Genomic DNA, 15,761 nt, shown 5'->3' on the forward strand with positions numbered 1-15,761 from the left:
GTTGAGGTAGCTGATTGAATCCAATCATATGCAAATGAAGCCTGGCAAGATGTTGGCTGATCTTCCCAGGACAGGAAAATGTAGGCGAAAGGTCACCACAAGGCTAAGTTAGCAGCTTCTCCAATAATTGCATAAGGAGATACAAAAGTATAGACAAGATAATACACATATGTACATGAGGAGCCATGGTTACAGGGAAACCTGATCCCCACGGCTTGGGGTCCACACACAGATCAGGGCACATGAGGGTTGTGAGTGGCTCCTATCTCCCTCGGGTTTCTCATGGGAAAGAAAAAGAAAAGGAAGGAATAAAAGCTTGAGAGGGAAGACATGTACATGAGGGTCCCATGGACAAAGTGAACCCTGCAATGGATGGACTAGGTTCCATGGGGAGGAGGGAAACATACGCAAGGGGTTGGTAGGTCTGTGTGGGACCTCTAGGGTTAAAACATTACTTGTGGAATCTAGGTCTCGGTGCAAGGGGGGGGGGGTTGGGTTAAGTAGTTAGTCAGGAGAGGAGGAAGGTTATAGAGATGAGTGTGGCGCTGCTGGGAGCCCTGGAGCGCCTATAGCAGTGGTTCTTAACCTGCTTTAAATCCGCTCCTTTCGTGTCACCTGCCAGCCTTTCCCTGTCGTTGACCATGGCATATATTCTGTATCAGAAACTAGAACTGATATGGTCTATCCAAAGGAATTTTCTGAATCAGCACCCCAAACTGCATCTAAAGTTGACCAAAAACCAGTTTGTAACCCCTTTGGTACTAACGTTGAAAAGTAGTTCCTGGTCAAGAGTTCCCTGGCCAGAGTAGTTCCTGGTGAAGTGGTCCCTGGTCAAATAAAAGTTGGGAACCACTGCCCCAGAGGGTTGGGAGTCAGGCAGATAGCCTTAGGAGGGTCCAGGAGGACCCTGGAGCAAAAGACCATGGATACCAGGAGAGGATTATGGGTTTCGGTATCCACAGTTTAAAGGGACACAGTTCCTGGGGCCTGGAGGGGCAAAATTAGGTTAATGGGGATTTATAAGCAATTGGTGTGGAGGTGCAGATTCCGTCCCGGGGCTCGGATGGCCACAAGTCCCAGTCCTCTCCAGCTCAGCTGGGAATGCGGAAGTAGTTTGAAAATTATGGCAGGAAAGGAAAGAAAGGCATAGAAAGTAATGATTTCTTTATTTGAAAAATAGGATTAGGCTGAGTAGTTCTCCAGGGTGCCGGTGGCTGCTGCTGGGCTCCTCTAGACCGAGGGTGACTGCCAGTAATTTCATTAATGCGAGGGTTGTAGTAAGGAGGACCTGCACAACTCTCTGCTGCAGGTCAAGGTGGTATCAATTCATTAATTTGACTCGGGGGGGGGGGGGGAATCTTTTTGGGCTTGGTAACAGTAGCATTGCCTAGCCCACATTTGACTAGTTTGTTTGCAAGAAGGTCATAGGGGACTTTGTTGAAGGCCTTACTGAAATCAAGATATCTACATCCACAGCCTTCCCTGCATCCACCAAGCTTGTAACTGTATCGCAAAGAGATAAGATTAGTCTGGCATGACTTGAAATCCATGTTGACTTTTAGTAATCACAGCATTCCTTTCTAAGTGATTGCAAACTGCCTCCTTAATTATCTGCTCCAGAAAACTTTCCTGGTCTTGATGTCAGGCTGATGCCCACCAAACTCTTCCAGTATTTTCTGTTGGTCATGAGGGTTCTGTGTGGCCAAGTTTGATTCAATTCCATTGTTGGTGGAATTCAGAATGCTCTTTGGTTGTAGGTAAACTAGCTGTGCCCTGACACGCGTTGCTGTGGCCTATAGTAAGAATTTTCGAAGTAGAGGTAGATATCTGGACTATTATGAAAGAGAGGTACCACTACCTACCTATTACATCCCCCTTTTCTTCCCCTTCCCCTTTCTCTCCTTTCTTCCTTCTCTACCTCTTTCTTTCATTACTTCTTTTGCTCCTTGGTTTCATCCTTCCTTCTCTCTTTCCTTCCCTCCCCCTTTCTCTACTTCTTCCTTTGTTTCCTTTCTTCCCTCCCTGTTTCCTTCCTTCTTTTTTATTTCCTTTTCTCCTTCCTTCTTTCTTTACTTCTTTCCTGCATTTTCCACCATTTTTCTTTCCTTTCTACATTCTCTTCTTCCTTCCTTTGGTACTTCTTGTTTTCCTTCCTTCTTTCTCTCTCTCCTTCTCTTTCCTTCCTTCTCCCTTCCCCTCCTTCATTTCTTCCCTTTTTCCCTCCCTCCTTTCTTCTCTCCTTCCTGTCTGTTCTCCCCCAATACCATGGTAGAGTCCCTTCTAACTCTATTCTATGAGTCTATTTAATATAGTAATATATAGTAGTAACATTATATTATATAGTAGTATATATAACAATAATATAATATAATATATATGTATTATATAGCAATATATATAATAGTAATATATAAATTATTGTAATTATATATATATATATATACACACACACACATGCACACACGCACACACCAACCAGTGATCCAGCATCCATCCATCCATGTGTGTGTGTGTGTGTGTGTACATGTGTGCATGTATCTACACTGCCACATAATCCTGTCCTAAGTAGATAATCTGGATTTTGCATGGCAGTGTGGAAGGGTTGACTTTGGGTGCATCTACACTGTAGTTTTAATAAAGGAGGATTAAGCTGGTGAGGGGAGGAGAAAAAGGAAGGAAAGAAAGGAAGGGAAGGGAGGGAAGGAGAAGGAAGGGAAGTAGAGAAAGGGAGGGAGGGAGGGAGGGAGGGAGGGAGGGAGGGAGGGAGGGAGGAAGGAAGGATGGAAGGAAGGAGGGGGTTGGACCGGATGGCTTTTAGGGCTCCCTTTCAACTGGTTGGCCATCCATTATGAGGGCTTTGATCGTGTCTTCCTTTACTGCCAAATGAGGGTGGTCTTTAGGGCTCCTTTCCAAGCAATGTCAGTTTCGTGTGTCCCTATTACCGCCATCATGGCACCTTCCTCCTTCCCTTGTTCGCAGCTTGGGAGTGATCCTGGACTCATCGCTGAGCCTGGAACCACAGGTTTCAGCGGTGGCCGGGAGAGCTTTTGCACAATTAAAACTTGTGCACCAGCTGCGCCCGTACCTTGGGAAGTCTGATCTGGCCACAGTGGTCCACGCTCTTGTCACATCCCGAATAGACTACTGCAACGCACTCTACGTGAGGTTGCCCTTGAAGACGGTTCGGAAACTTCAACTGGTCCAGCGAGCGGCAGCCAGGCTGCTCACTGGGGCGACATACAGAGAGCATACCACCCCTCTGCTGTGTCAGCTCCACTGGCTGCCGGTTCAGTTCCGAGCCCAATTCAAGGTGCTGGTTTTGACCTACAAAACCCTGTACGGTTCCGGTCCAGTGTATCTGTCCGAATGTATCTCCCTCTACGTCCCACCACGGAATTTAAGATCATCTGAGGGGGCCCTGCTCTCGACCCCACCGCTTTCCCAAGTGAGGCTGGTGGGGACGAGGAGCAGGGCCTTCTCAGTGGTGGCCCCTCACCTGTGGAACTCACTCCCGGCGGATATCAGGGCATTGACATCACTCCTGTCCTTCAGGAGGAAGGTAAAGACATGGTTGTGGGACCAGGCCTTCGGGCAATCTGCCAACTAAGTAAGGACAACCAGACAAATAGGACCGGCTGGACTGATAAATGTGGAATGAAACTCTGAACTATGAGATAGCGAATATTGACCGGCAATAAGGAGTAACTGGTTTGTATCGGTTTGTATGCAATTTTTATTGATTTTTATTGGTTTTATTGGATATAGATATAATGTATTGTTGTTGTTTGCTATTCTGTGCTATTGTGTTTTATTATTGTTGTATGTTACAGGCATCGAATTGTGCCTTGGATATGTAAACTGCCCTGAGTCCCCTTCGGGGTGAGAAGGGCGGGGTAAAAGTAAACCAAATAAATAAATAATAAATTGTGCTGTGGGAGTGTGTGTGTGGGAAATAGTCAGAGTGTGTGCACAGAGTGTGGCCCACCTCCCACTTTTTTCCTTCCCCCCTCTCTCTCCCCCCCTTCCTGTCCTCCTTCTCCTCAGCCTCTGATCTTTGATCCATTGCCTTAGTGTTCCTTAGGGGCCGCAGCTGCTTTGGAACTTTCATTCTGTGTCCTCAGCGTGAGGGGGCAGGGGAGGTGTGTTGTTATCTTCCTTTTTTGAATTTAAAGGTGTTTTGTGGGGGTTTTTTTTCAGTGATGGTCACTCCTTGGATTGTGAGGAGTTTTATTGCCAAATTTGGGGTCATTTGGTCCCGTAGTTTTTTTGTTTTTAAGCCACCCATTATGCACAGAGCATTTATATATATATAGATTATATAAATCCCAGAAACTATAACTGACCAAGGAACAACAGACTGGTTCAAGATTGGGAAAGGCGTCCGGCAAGGCTGCATCCTCTCACCCAACCTTTTTAACTTGTATGCAGAACACATCATGCGATGTGCGGGGCTGGATGAATGCAAAGCTGGGGTGAAAATTGCTGGAAGAAACATTAACAACCTCAGATATGCAGATGACACCACTCTGATGGCCGAAAGCGAGGAGGAGCTGAGGAGCCTTCTAATCAAGGTGAAAGAAGAAAGCGCAAAAGCCGGGTTGCAGCTAAACGTCAAAAAAACCAAGATTATGGCAACAAGAATGATTGACAACTGGAAAATAGAGGGAGAAACTGTGGAGGCCGTGACAGACTTTGTATTTCTAGGTGCAAAGATTACTGCAGATGCAGACTGTGGCCAGGAAATCAGAAGACGCTTACTTCTTGGGAGGAGAGCAATGTCCAATCTCGATAAAATAGTAAAGAGTAGAGACATCAGACTGGCAACAAAGATCCGCCTAGTCAAAGCCATGGTATTCCCTGTAGTAACCTACGGATGTGAGAGCTGGACCTTAGGGAAGGCTGAGCGAAGGAAGATCGATGCTTTTGAGCTGTGGTGTTGGAGGAAAGTGCTGAGAGTGCCTTGGACTGCGAGAAGATCCAACCAGTCCATCCTCCAGGAAATAAAGCCCGACTGCTCACTGGAGGGAAAGATACTAGAGACAAAGTTGAAGTACTTTGGTCACATCATGAGGAGACAGGAAAGCCTAGAGAAGACAATTATGCTGGGGAAAGTGGAAGGCAAAAGGAAGAGGGGCCGACCAAGGGCAAGATGGATGGATGGCATCCTTGAAGTGACTGGACTGACCTTGAGGGAGCTGGGGGTGGTAACGGCCGACAGGGAGCTCTGGCGTGGGCTGGTCCATGAGGTCACGAAGAGTCGGAGACGACTGAACGAATGAACAACAAATAACTCCCTAATGAGAAAATCAATTCCCCCCCCCCCCCCAAAAAAAAACCCCATCACTATTCAAATTTGGGTGTATCGGATATTTGTGCCAAATTTGGTCCAGTGAATGAAAATCCATCCTGCATATCAGATATTTACATTACAATTCATAAAAGTAGCCAAATTACAGTTATGAAGTAGCAATGAACATAATTTTATGAAGTAGCAACCATAAAAATATGGGTCACCACAACATCAGGAACTGAAGGGGTCACGGCATTAGGAAGGTTGAGAAACACTGCCCTATAAGAAGTGGCTTAGGGAGGTGGGAGTGTTTAGCTTGGAGAAGAGAAATGAGAGAGATACTTTCTCCCAAAGTTTCAGAAGAGCTGGAACGCATGAGTCTATCCCTCCCTCCCTTTCTTCTCTACCTTTTCACCTCCTTTCCTTCCCTTTTCTGCCTGCCATTTGATTAATCCACAAGGATTAACCTCTCTTTAACTTCTTGATTAGCTGGGTTTTGAAAACTCCATTTGTTTTCCTTGTTCATCAAGACAAGGCTCATTTGCATCCATATCGCGGGCGGCAATCTTTCCAAAATCAGCACCAGGCATGACTAGAATCTCGATGCCGTTTCATAATAACGGCAACAATCTTTACAAGGGAGAACAGGCTTTTGCTGACAATGAGTTTACTGATCCCAATATAATAGGAAAGATGCCTTTCATTGGTTAGACTGATTGGGGTGCATCTACATTGCAGATTGAATGCAGTTTGACATCATTTGAACTGCCATGGATCAGTGGTATGAAATCATGGGATTTGTTATTTGGGACCCCTTAGGGCATAGAAGGAGAAAGACTTTGGCAAATTACAACTCCCAATGTCATCAAGCATGCCCCCCCCCCCCAATAAAATATAGTTTATAATCAGGGAATCTCCAGCAAAGGATCACCGCCTTGTCGGGGCGCTGGAGCTTGAGCACCTCAATGATGTCATGAGCGAAACCGTGAAGGGCCACCCAAGACGGGACGGTTGTGGCAGAGAGGTCAGACCAAGCGTGATCCCTGGGGAAGGCAATGGCAAACCACTCCAGTATCCTTGCCAAGAAAACTAAATGGACCAGTACAACCAGAGATATGTCGGTATGCCATTGGAAGATGGGACTCCCAGGTCGGAAGATGGCCAAAATGCTACTGGGGAGGAGCAGAGGATAAGCTCAACTAGCCCCAGATGTGATGACGCAGCTAGCTCAAAGCCGAAAGGAAGGCTAGCGGCCGACGGTACTGGAGGCGAACGACGAATCCGATGCTCTAAAGATCAACACACCATAGGAACCTGGAATGTAAGATCTATGAGCCAGGGCAAATTGGATGTTGTTATTGGTGAGATGTCAAGACTAAAGATAGACATTCTGGGGGTCAGCGAACTGAAATGGACTGGAATGGGCCACTTCACATCAGATGACCACCAGATCTACTACTGTGGACAAGAGGAACATCGAAGAAATGGAGTAGCCTTCATAATTAATAAGAAATTTGCTAAAGCGATGCTTGGATACAACCCAAAAAATGACAGAATGATCTCAATTCGAGTGCAAGGAAAGCCTTTCAACATCACAGTGATCCAAATATACGCCCCAACCACAGCTGCTGAAGAAGCAGAAGTAAATCAGTTCTATGAGGATCTGCAGGACCTACTGGATAATACACCAAAAAGAGACATTATTTTTATTACAGGAGACTGGAATGCCAAGGTGGGAAGTCAAATGACAACTGGGATCACAGGCAAGCATGGTCTGGGAGAACAAAATGAAGCGGGACGCAGGCTGATAGAATTCTGCCAGGAAAACTCGCTGTGTATAACGAATACTCTCTTCCAACAACCTAAAAGACGGCTTTATACATGGACCTCACCAGATGGTCAACACCGAAATCAGATTGACTACATCCTTTGCAGCCAAAGGTGGCGGACATCCATCCAGTCGGTGAAAACAAGACCTGGGGCTGACTGTAGCTCAGATCACGAACTTCTTATTGCCCAATTTAGAATAAAATTAAAGAGATCAGGGAAAATACACAGACCAGTTAGATATGATCTCACTAACATTCCTAGCGAATATACAGTGGAAGTGAAGAACAGATTTGAAGGACTAGATTTAGTAAACAGAGTCCCAGAAGAACTATGGACAGAAGTCCGCGACATTGTTCAGGAGGCGGCAACAAAGTACGTTCCAAAGAAAAAGAAAACCAAGAAGGCAAAATGGTTGTCTGCTGAGACACTGGAAGTAGCCCAAGAAAGGAGGAAAGCAAAAGGAAACAGTGAAAAGGGGAGATATGCCCAGTTAAATGCACAATTCCAGAGGTTAGCCAGAAGAGATAAGGAACTATTTTTAAATAAGCAATGCACGGAAGTGGAAGAAGACAACAGAATAGGAAGGACAAGAGACCTCTTCCAGAAAATTAGAAACATTGGAGGTAAATTTCAGGCAAAAATTGGTATGATAAGAAACAAAGATGGCAGGGACCTAACAGAAGCTGAAGAGATCAAGAGAAGGTGGCGAGACTATACAGAAGATCTATATAGGAAGGATAACTATATCGAGGATAGCTTTGACAGTGTGGTGAATGAATTAGAACCAGACATCCTGAGGAGTGAGGTTGAATGGGCCTTAAGAAGCATTGCTAACAACAAGGCAGCAGGAGATGATGGGATCCCAGCTGAACTGTTTAAAATCTTAAAAGATGATGCTGTCAAGGTGATGCATGCCATTTGCCAGCAAATATGGAAAACACAAGAATGGCCATCAGACTGGAAAAAATCAACTTATATCCCCATACCAAAAAAGGGAAATGCGAAAGACTGCTCAAACTTCCGTACAGTGGCCCTTATTTCTCATGCCAGTAAGGTAATGCTCAAGATCCTGCAAGGAAGACTCCAGCAATACATGGAGCGAGAGTTGCCAGATGTTCAAGCTGGGTTTAGAAAAGGCAGAGGAACGAGAGACCAGATTGCCAATATCCGCTGGATAATGGAGAAAGGCAGGGAGTTTCAGAAAAACATCTACTTCTGCTTCATTGACTATTCTAAAGCCTTTGACTGTGTGGATCATAATAAATTGTGGCAAGTTCTTGGTGGGATGGGCATCCCAAGCCACCTTGTCTCTCTCCTGAGGAATCTGTACAAGGACCAAGTAGCAACAGTAAGAACTGACCACGGAACAACAGACTGGTTCAAGATTGGGAAAGGCGTACGGCAAGGCTGCATACTCTCACCCAACCTTTTTAACTTGTATGCAGAACACATCATGCGATGTGTGGGGCTGGATGAATGCAAAGCTGGGGTGAAAATTGCTGGAAGAAACATTAACAACCTCAGATATGCAGATGACACCACTCTGATGGCCGAAAGCGAGGAGGAGCTGAGAAGCCTTCTAATCAAGGTGAAAGAAGAAAGCGCAAAAGCCGGGTTGCAGCTAAACGTCAAAAAAACCAAGATTATGGCAACAAGAATGATTGACAACTGGAAAATAGAGGGAGAAACCGTGGAGGCCGTGACAGACTTTGTATTTCTAGGTGCAAAGATTACTGCAGATGCAGACTGTAGCCAGGAAATCAGAAGACGCTTACTTCTTGGGAGGAGAGCAATGTCCAGTCTCGATAAAATAGTGAAGAGTAGAGACATCAGACTGGCAACAAAGATCCGCCTAGTCAAAGCCATGGTTTTCCCTGTAGTAACCTACGGATGTGAGAGCTGGACCTTAGGGAAGGCTGAGCGAAGGAAGATCGATGCTTTTGAGCTGTGGTGTTGGAGGAAAGTGCTGAGAGTGCCTTGGACTGCGAGAAGATCCAACCAGTCCATCCTCCAGGAAATAAAGCCCGACTGCTCACTAGAGGGAAAGATACTAGAGACAAAGTTGAAGTACTTTGGCCACATCATGAGGAGACAGGAAAGCCTAGAGAAGACAATTATGCTGGGGAAAGTGGAAGGCAAAAGGAAGAGGGGCCGACCAAGGGCAAGATGGATGGATGGCATCCTTGAAGTGACTGGACTGACTTTGAGGGAGCTGGGGGTGGTAACGGCCGACAGGGAGCTCTGGCGTAGGCTGGTCCATGAGGTCACGAAGAGTCGGAGACGACTGAACGAATGAACAACAACAACAAATCAGGGAATTCATCGTTTTGACATTTAATTAAGATTTATGCCCTATATTTCATATATTTATAACAAAAGGTAACTGCTATATTTACTGGAAACCATGTCACAAAAGGCATTTGACCGTTAGCCTACCTAAGCATACCCACGAGGTAACTGTGCTAATTGTCCCCCATACCAGGCAATGACCTACAAACAAAGGGATTCCAAGGTCTTTCTGTCTAAGGCTAGCAAAAGGGAATGCCAAGTAAATAATTTTTTATAACCATGCCTTCTCTTATGAACTCCAGATGACAAAGGCCAATCTTTCCCAACCCTACATGCTCCCCTTTTCCCTTATGAACTCTGTATATGCCCCACATCCCCAATTATTATATGTATGTCTCTATAAAATATTAAGCAAGGTGACCTCTTTGTGAACTATGACCAGCACCTCAGGACCCAAGTACTGCAAGACTTCCTGGGTCTTCATCCTTGAACAATGGACTTTGCGGAAACTCTCAAACATGGTCAATAGACAAATGGCCTCTTTCCTTGGACTTCGGAGGGTCTTTTGACTAGGCCACCTGATTATGGACATGTTAATCACTTCTCACAAAGGGCATCTCCCAACCGCAGGGGGAAGGCGATGTCACCATTTTCTCCAACAAAACCATCCCCCTTCCCAGAAGAATTGATCTAGAAGATCCTATCCAGGAAAACAGTATCACTGAACTGTTGACAATGGGCTGGCTCTGAGGGGCCAGACAAAAATGTTGTTTCAGATCTCTGTATCAATAAGTCAGGTCAGCTTGACTACAGCCCATTTGAGAAAGATCTTGGAGTCTTTGACATTTAATCAAGGACTGAAGGGCTATCACAGTCAGGAAGTTCTTCCTCATGTTCAGATGGAATCTCCTCTCTTGTAGTTTGAAGCCATTGTTCCATTGCGTCCTAGTCTCCAGGGAAGCAGAAAGGAAGCTTGCTCCCTCCTCCCTGTGGCTTGCTCTCACATATTTATTCATGGCTATCATATCCCCTCTCAGCCTTCTCTTCTTCAGGCTAAACATGCACAGCTCCTTAAGCCGCTCCTCATAGGGCTTGTTCTCCAGACCCTTGATCATTTTAGTCGCCCTCCTCTGGACACATTCCAGCTTGTCAATATCTCTCTCTCTACTATTTTTATTCAAAAGTTCCTTAAGATAGGTGATATTAAGGAAGCCTTCTTACTCTGCTTCACATCATTTCTTCATCTTACTTTCTTCTCAGTTCTGTTTTCTTTAAACTGAATGAAGGCGGTCGGCTTGTGCGCCGTGTTTCCACGCCGCGCGCCCTTCTTCACTCGGAAGTCACGCATGCGCTCTTGAAGGGAGATGGCCCCAAGGCCGGGCGGAAGTGGCTTCGCGTGGGTTGCCGGAAGCGCTCCGCCGCGTGCCAGCCGCGCGCGTTTTGAAAGCGGTCGCTAAGGTGACGCCTCGCTCCCTCTTGGCAGTTGGGCCCTGAGACGCCTCAAGGGCGGAACCCGAAGGAAAGTAGGGGGAGCCTGGGTGAGGGCCCGAGGCCAGGCGGGAGGCCGGCATGGCGCTGAACCCCAAGGACTTCGTGGAGATCCGGCCTCTGCCTCCCCTGGCGGGCTTGGAGCCTTGGGGCCTCCCCAAAGGGGCCACCCGGCGGCAGGTGGTCTTGGAAACCTACCGGCGGAGGGTCAGGCAGCTCACCGAGCAGGGCTACTTCACCCCCATCGGGCAGCCCTACCAGGAGTTCGCCGGGCCCCTCTGCCTCGACCCGAAGAGGCTCACCCTCCAAGGCCTGGGCCAACTCCCTGCGGTAGGCCTCGGAAGGCTCTCTGCCACGCTGTGTCTCTTCCTGCCTTAGCAATGTCATTTCCTCATTGACTCCATCACCAAAACATGGGGGAAGTTGTATTGTCGAAGGCTTTCATGGCCGAAATCACTGGGTTGCTGTGAGTTTCCCAGGCTGTCTGGCCATGTGCCACACGCATTCTCTCCTGGGAAAAAGACTTCATTGATTTGCTGGTCAATGATAAAATAACTGTACTCTCAAGAGGAGAGTAAGTAGAGGATTTTGTTCAAGAATGGCAGCCAGTGATCAAACAACTCAACAATAAAGTAAAGTTAAGCAGATTGTAGAAATATCAAATCATTTATTTCGGTCATTGACCAGCACAGAAAATAGTCACATTTTCATACAAACTTGGTATGTTTGGTACATTAAAAATATAAATATAACGACTGAAGCACAATATGGGTGAGGTAGCAGAAGGGAAGGGGAAACAGGGTAAAAACATACAATGCAGAGGATCCTACAGGGCTGCAGGCAAAGAGGAAACTCATGTTGTAAACCGGCCTGAGTCCCTCTCTAGAGGTGAGAAGACCGGTATATAAAAGTTCTAAATAAATAAACTCATCCCAACTTAGAATCTCTGATTCTCTTATCTGTCTTACTCAAACAGATGCTGTTAGCCCCAGCTTCTGCCAATCTATCAGTTCGAAACATGCAAATGTGAGTAGATCAATAGGTACCGCTCCGGCAGGAAGGTAACGGCACTCCATTCAGTCCTGCTGGCCACATGACCTTGGAGGTGTCAACTGACAATTCCAGCTCTTTGGCTTAGAAATGGAGATGACCACCAACCTCCAGAGTCAGACACAACTGGACAATGTCAGAGGAAAACCTTTACCTTTACTTATTAGAAATGTTGTTAATAATAATAACAATAATAAATAATACTTTGTGTTGCCGAAGGCTTTCATGGCCAGAATCACCGGGTTGCTCTGAGTTTTTTTGTGCTGTATGGCTATGTTCCAGAAGCATTACCTCCTGACGTTTTGCCCGCATCTATGGCAGGCATCCTGATGATGAACCAACCTGGACACAGCATATTATTGGAAAACATGGAAATGCTGGCCCACTCTAACAACTACCATGTCAGACTACACAGAGAAACCATTGAAATGCACAAGTATGTGGACGATTTCAGTAGAAAGGAGGAAACCATAAAAATGAACAAAATCTGGCGACCAGTATCCAAAATCAGTAACTCCAAAATCAGGACAATAAATAAAAAAGCAACACTCAAAAACCAGAGAAATTCCAGACAGGAAACAATCAGAGCCAGCTAACACCTCCCAACAAAGGATTACTTCAGGCAGGAAACTACCAGGCTTAGAAGCTGCAAGGCCATTCAGTGCTAATCAAGATGACCAATTGCAACATTTACACTTGCCTCATACAGACAAGAGTTATTTCACACACCCTGGACATTCCACAGGTATATAAACCCCACTTGCCTAGTTTTCAAAAGATCTCACAACCTCTGAGAATGCCTGCCATAGATGTGGATGAAATGTCAGGAAAGAATGCTGCTGGAACATGGCCATACAGCCTAGAAAACTCACAGCAACCCATGGGGAAAGTTGATTAGGGCTTTGTTTCTTCAGGAGAGACATTGTGCAGCACATTTGGCTCTAGTTTTACATTTATTTATTTATATCCTGTTTTTCTCCCCCATCGGGGATTCAAAGCAGTCAACAACAAGGTATAAAACATACAAGGTTCATTGGGATAAAAGTAATAGACATAATTAAAAAATAACAATATAATCATAATAAAGTAGTTAGACTATAATAGAATACATTACATATTAAAATACATTTAACACTTTGCATGTAGTTAAAACTAAATAAATATAACCCAAAGCCATTATCCGCCCAATTGCCACTTAATTGCACTTTTGTGCAATACCTTTATTGGTATTTCACTTTACTGCAATACCTTTATTGGTATTGCACTTTACTTCAATACCTTTATTGGTATTGCAGTTTTTTTTGCAATACCAATAAAGGTATTGCACAAAAAAAGGTTCAGCCCAAATATTAATATGGCACCTATCACACTTGTATTATTCTTCATTAAAGGCCTGAATCATCAATGAATCTCTCATAATGATGATGATGATGATTATTATTACTATTATTTCTTACTCTCCTCCCCTCATGACTCAAGATGGGTTACAAAACAATTAAAATACATAGAGTACATTCAAAACAATTAAAATACAGAAACACAGCAAAAACACTACAAACACACACAGTAAAATGTACCTCCATACAAGTTACACACCAAAACGTATCTGTAGAAAATATTAAAACAGACAAAACAGAAATTAAACAAAGGACATGCATTAAGATTCATGTTATTTATTTATTTATTTACTTCATTTATATACCGCTTTTCTCAGCCCTTGGGCGACTCAAAGCGGTTAACAATAGCAAAATTCAATCCTCAACATCATAAAAAAAGTTAAGTTTATGTTTATGTTTAAAAGACTGTCTGGGTAGGTGTTTTGCAGTCGGGTTCTGGCTGGTTGGAGCAGATGCTCCCCCAGAAGACCAAAGTGTATGGGGCGGGTTGTACAAAAGAAGGAGATCCTTTAGATAACCTGGGCCCAAACTATGTAGGGCTTTCAAGGTCAAAACCATCACTTTGTATTTTGCCTGGAAACTAATTTGCAGCCAGTGACTAATTGATTGTTGGATAGATGTAATGTACTCGTTCCTAGATGTTCCTGTAACCAATCTGGCTGCCGTATTTTGAACCAGCTGGAGTTTCCAAACTTGGTACAAAGGTAGCCCAATGTAAAACATATAGTCTCCACCAATTCAACCAAGTTTGTGGCAGCCACCAAAATGAAGTTTCTGGAGTAGAATAGCTCCTTTCCAAGTAAGGATCACACCATTAAACAGGAAATAACATTTTCAAACCAGGAACAGAATTATTTTTTTTTTCAAATTTGGTTACATAGTATAATCTTGGAGATGACAGTCATGTCTAAATGCCAAATCCATGTATGAGAGAGAGAGAGAAGTACATTCTTAGTGTATTTATACCCCATTTTTCTCTCTTGGTCATGACCCCAGTTTCTCTCAAATCCGACTTCACATCTGAAATGGATACCTTACATGCGTAGCTGGAAGCACACTGTATACAATCTACAGTGTATACATGATTTGATGCCTTTTATTGTACATGCCACCTCCAAGTAAGGGAATTTTTAAAGTGTAACTCCAGCCATGGTGGACCTGAAAGTTATTAGGAGTGGTTTGGTAATATGGATCAGGACAGTTGCCTGTGTGGATACTCCTTGGAGGTATGGGGATGGAGATTGTACTACTTGCACCTCAACATTTGCCATTACGTTGTTGAATATATGCTCCTTAGATGTGACATTTGTCCAGTTCTAAGCAGCTTTCTTGTTCATAGCTGTGTTGTATAGTAGATCCTCTATATCCACTGATTGTGTATCCATGGATTCAACCAACCACAGCTCAAAAATACTTGTTGTTCACCGTTTTATATAAGAGATCCCATTTAACTATGACATTGTTTATAATGGGACATCAGCATCCATGAATTTTGGTCTTCATGGGGGATTCAGGAAGCAAACACCAATGGATACCAAGAGCCTACTCTAGTGTATTAAAATAAATTTGTTACCCCTAATGTGTTGACATTTTTGTCAACAGCTTTACATTGTGAGGAGTTTGCCATTAAATGCCAAGGACGTTGCTTTTCGGGTGCCAATTAACATTTTCCTTCCTTGAATGCAGTATTGGTCATTTTAGAAATCATTGATCACGGCATGAATTTTCCGGCTTTTCCCGAATGTTTAAATGTCAATGAATTAGTTTTCCTTTGGCGATTTGATGCGAATGCCTTGACACTAGTGTTTGTCGGTGGTTGTCCCGCCGTTTGGAATCGGAAAAGTGAGGACAGCCTTCAAAGCGTAGCATTTCTCTTGAAGTCATCTCTGAGGTGGTAACTTTCACCAGTGGCCCAAGTGACCCCTTTCAGCATCACGTAAGGACTGCCAAATGATCTGGTTTTATCTCAAAATCCGGACTTCAGCTCTCTGGAGACGGGCATGCTTTGAGCAGGCAGCTGTGATTCATTGAAAACCGAGGGACGTTGCTCTCCAGACAGCCTTTTTGATTACCTGAGTGTTCCAAGCTTCATGTTAAAAGGTCTGGTCTGTTTCCTTCGCTGGCCCTGGAGGAATGCGAGCCCTCCTTTTATCTGTTCAGAGAGTGGATTGCTGTGGCAAACTCATCTGTCGATCCCCGTGGGGCGGCTTGTTGACTCGGTAAAGTAAAGAAAGGTGACTGTATTGTCGTCTTTTCTTTTTCTTTTTGGACGCCCTCTGAACACTTCTGTTCTTTTCAATTTGTGGCAGCGCTGATGCCCCGGCCCTTTCCTGTCCTTGTAATAAGATTCCGTTGGGTAATTGTGTGCCCGCACGCAAAGAAGATTTGTAATGAGATGGGGAAAGCAGCCTCTCTTT

The 15,761-nt window shown here is 44.7% G+C and overlaps 1 protein-coding gene across 1 annotated transcript in view; it reads left to right on the forward strand.

The window, feature by feature from the left end:
- Positions 1–10,820: 10,820 nt before the first annotated feature.
- The window catches only part of CCDC60 (coiled-coil domain containing 60), a 36,755-nt gene continuing 31,814 nt past the window's right edge, over positions 10,821–15,761 (forward strand). Inside the window, exon 1 of the mRNA XM_060785413.2 lies at positions 10,821–11,227. Within this exon, the coding sequence (XP_060641396.2) occupies positions 10,979–11,227 (249 nt within the window). The 5' untranslated portion in view covers positions 10,821–10,978. The remainder of the gene's footprint in view (positions 11,228–15,761) is intronic.

This window comes from Anolis sagrei, chromosome X (genome assembly GCF_037176765.1).
Source record: "Anolis sagrei isolate rAnoSag1 chromosome X, rAnoSag1.mat, whole genome shotgun sequence".
NCBI classification, from domain to species: domain Eukaryota; kingdom Metazoa; phylum Chordata; class Lepidosauria; order Squamata; family Dactyloidae; genus Anolis; species Anolis sagrei.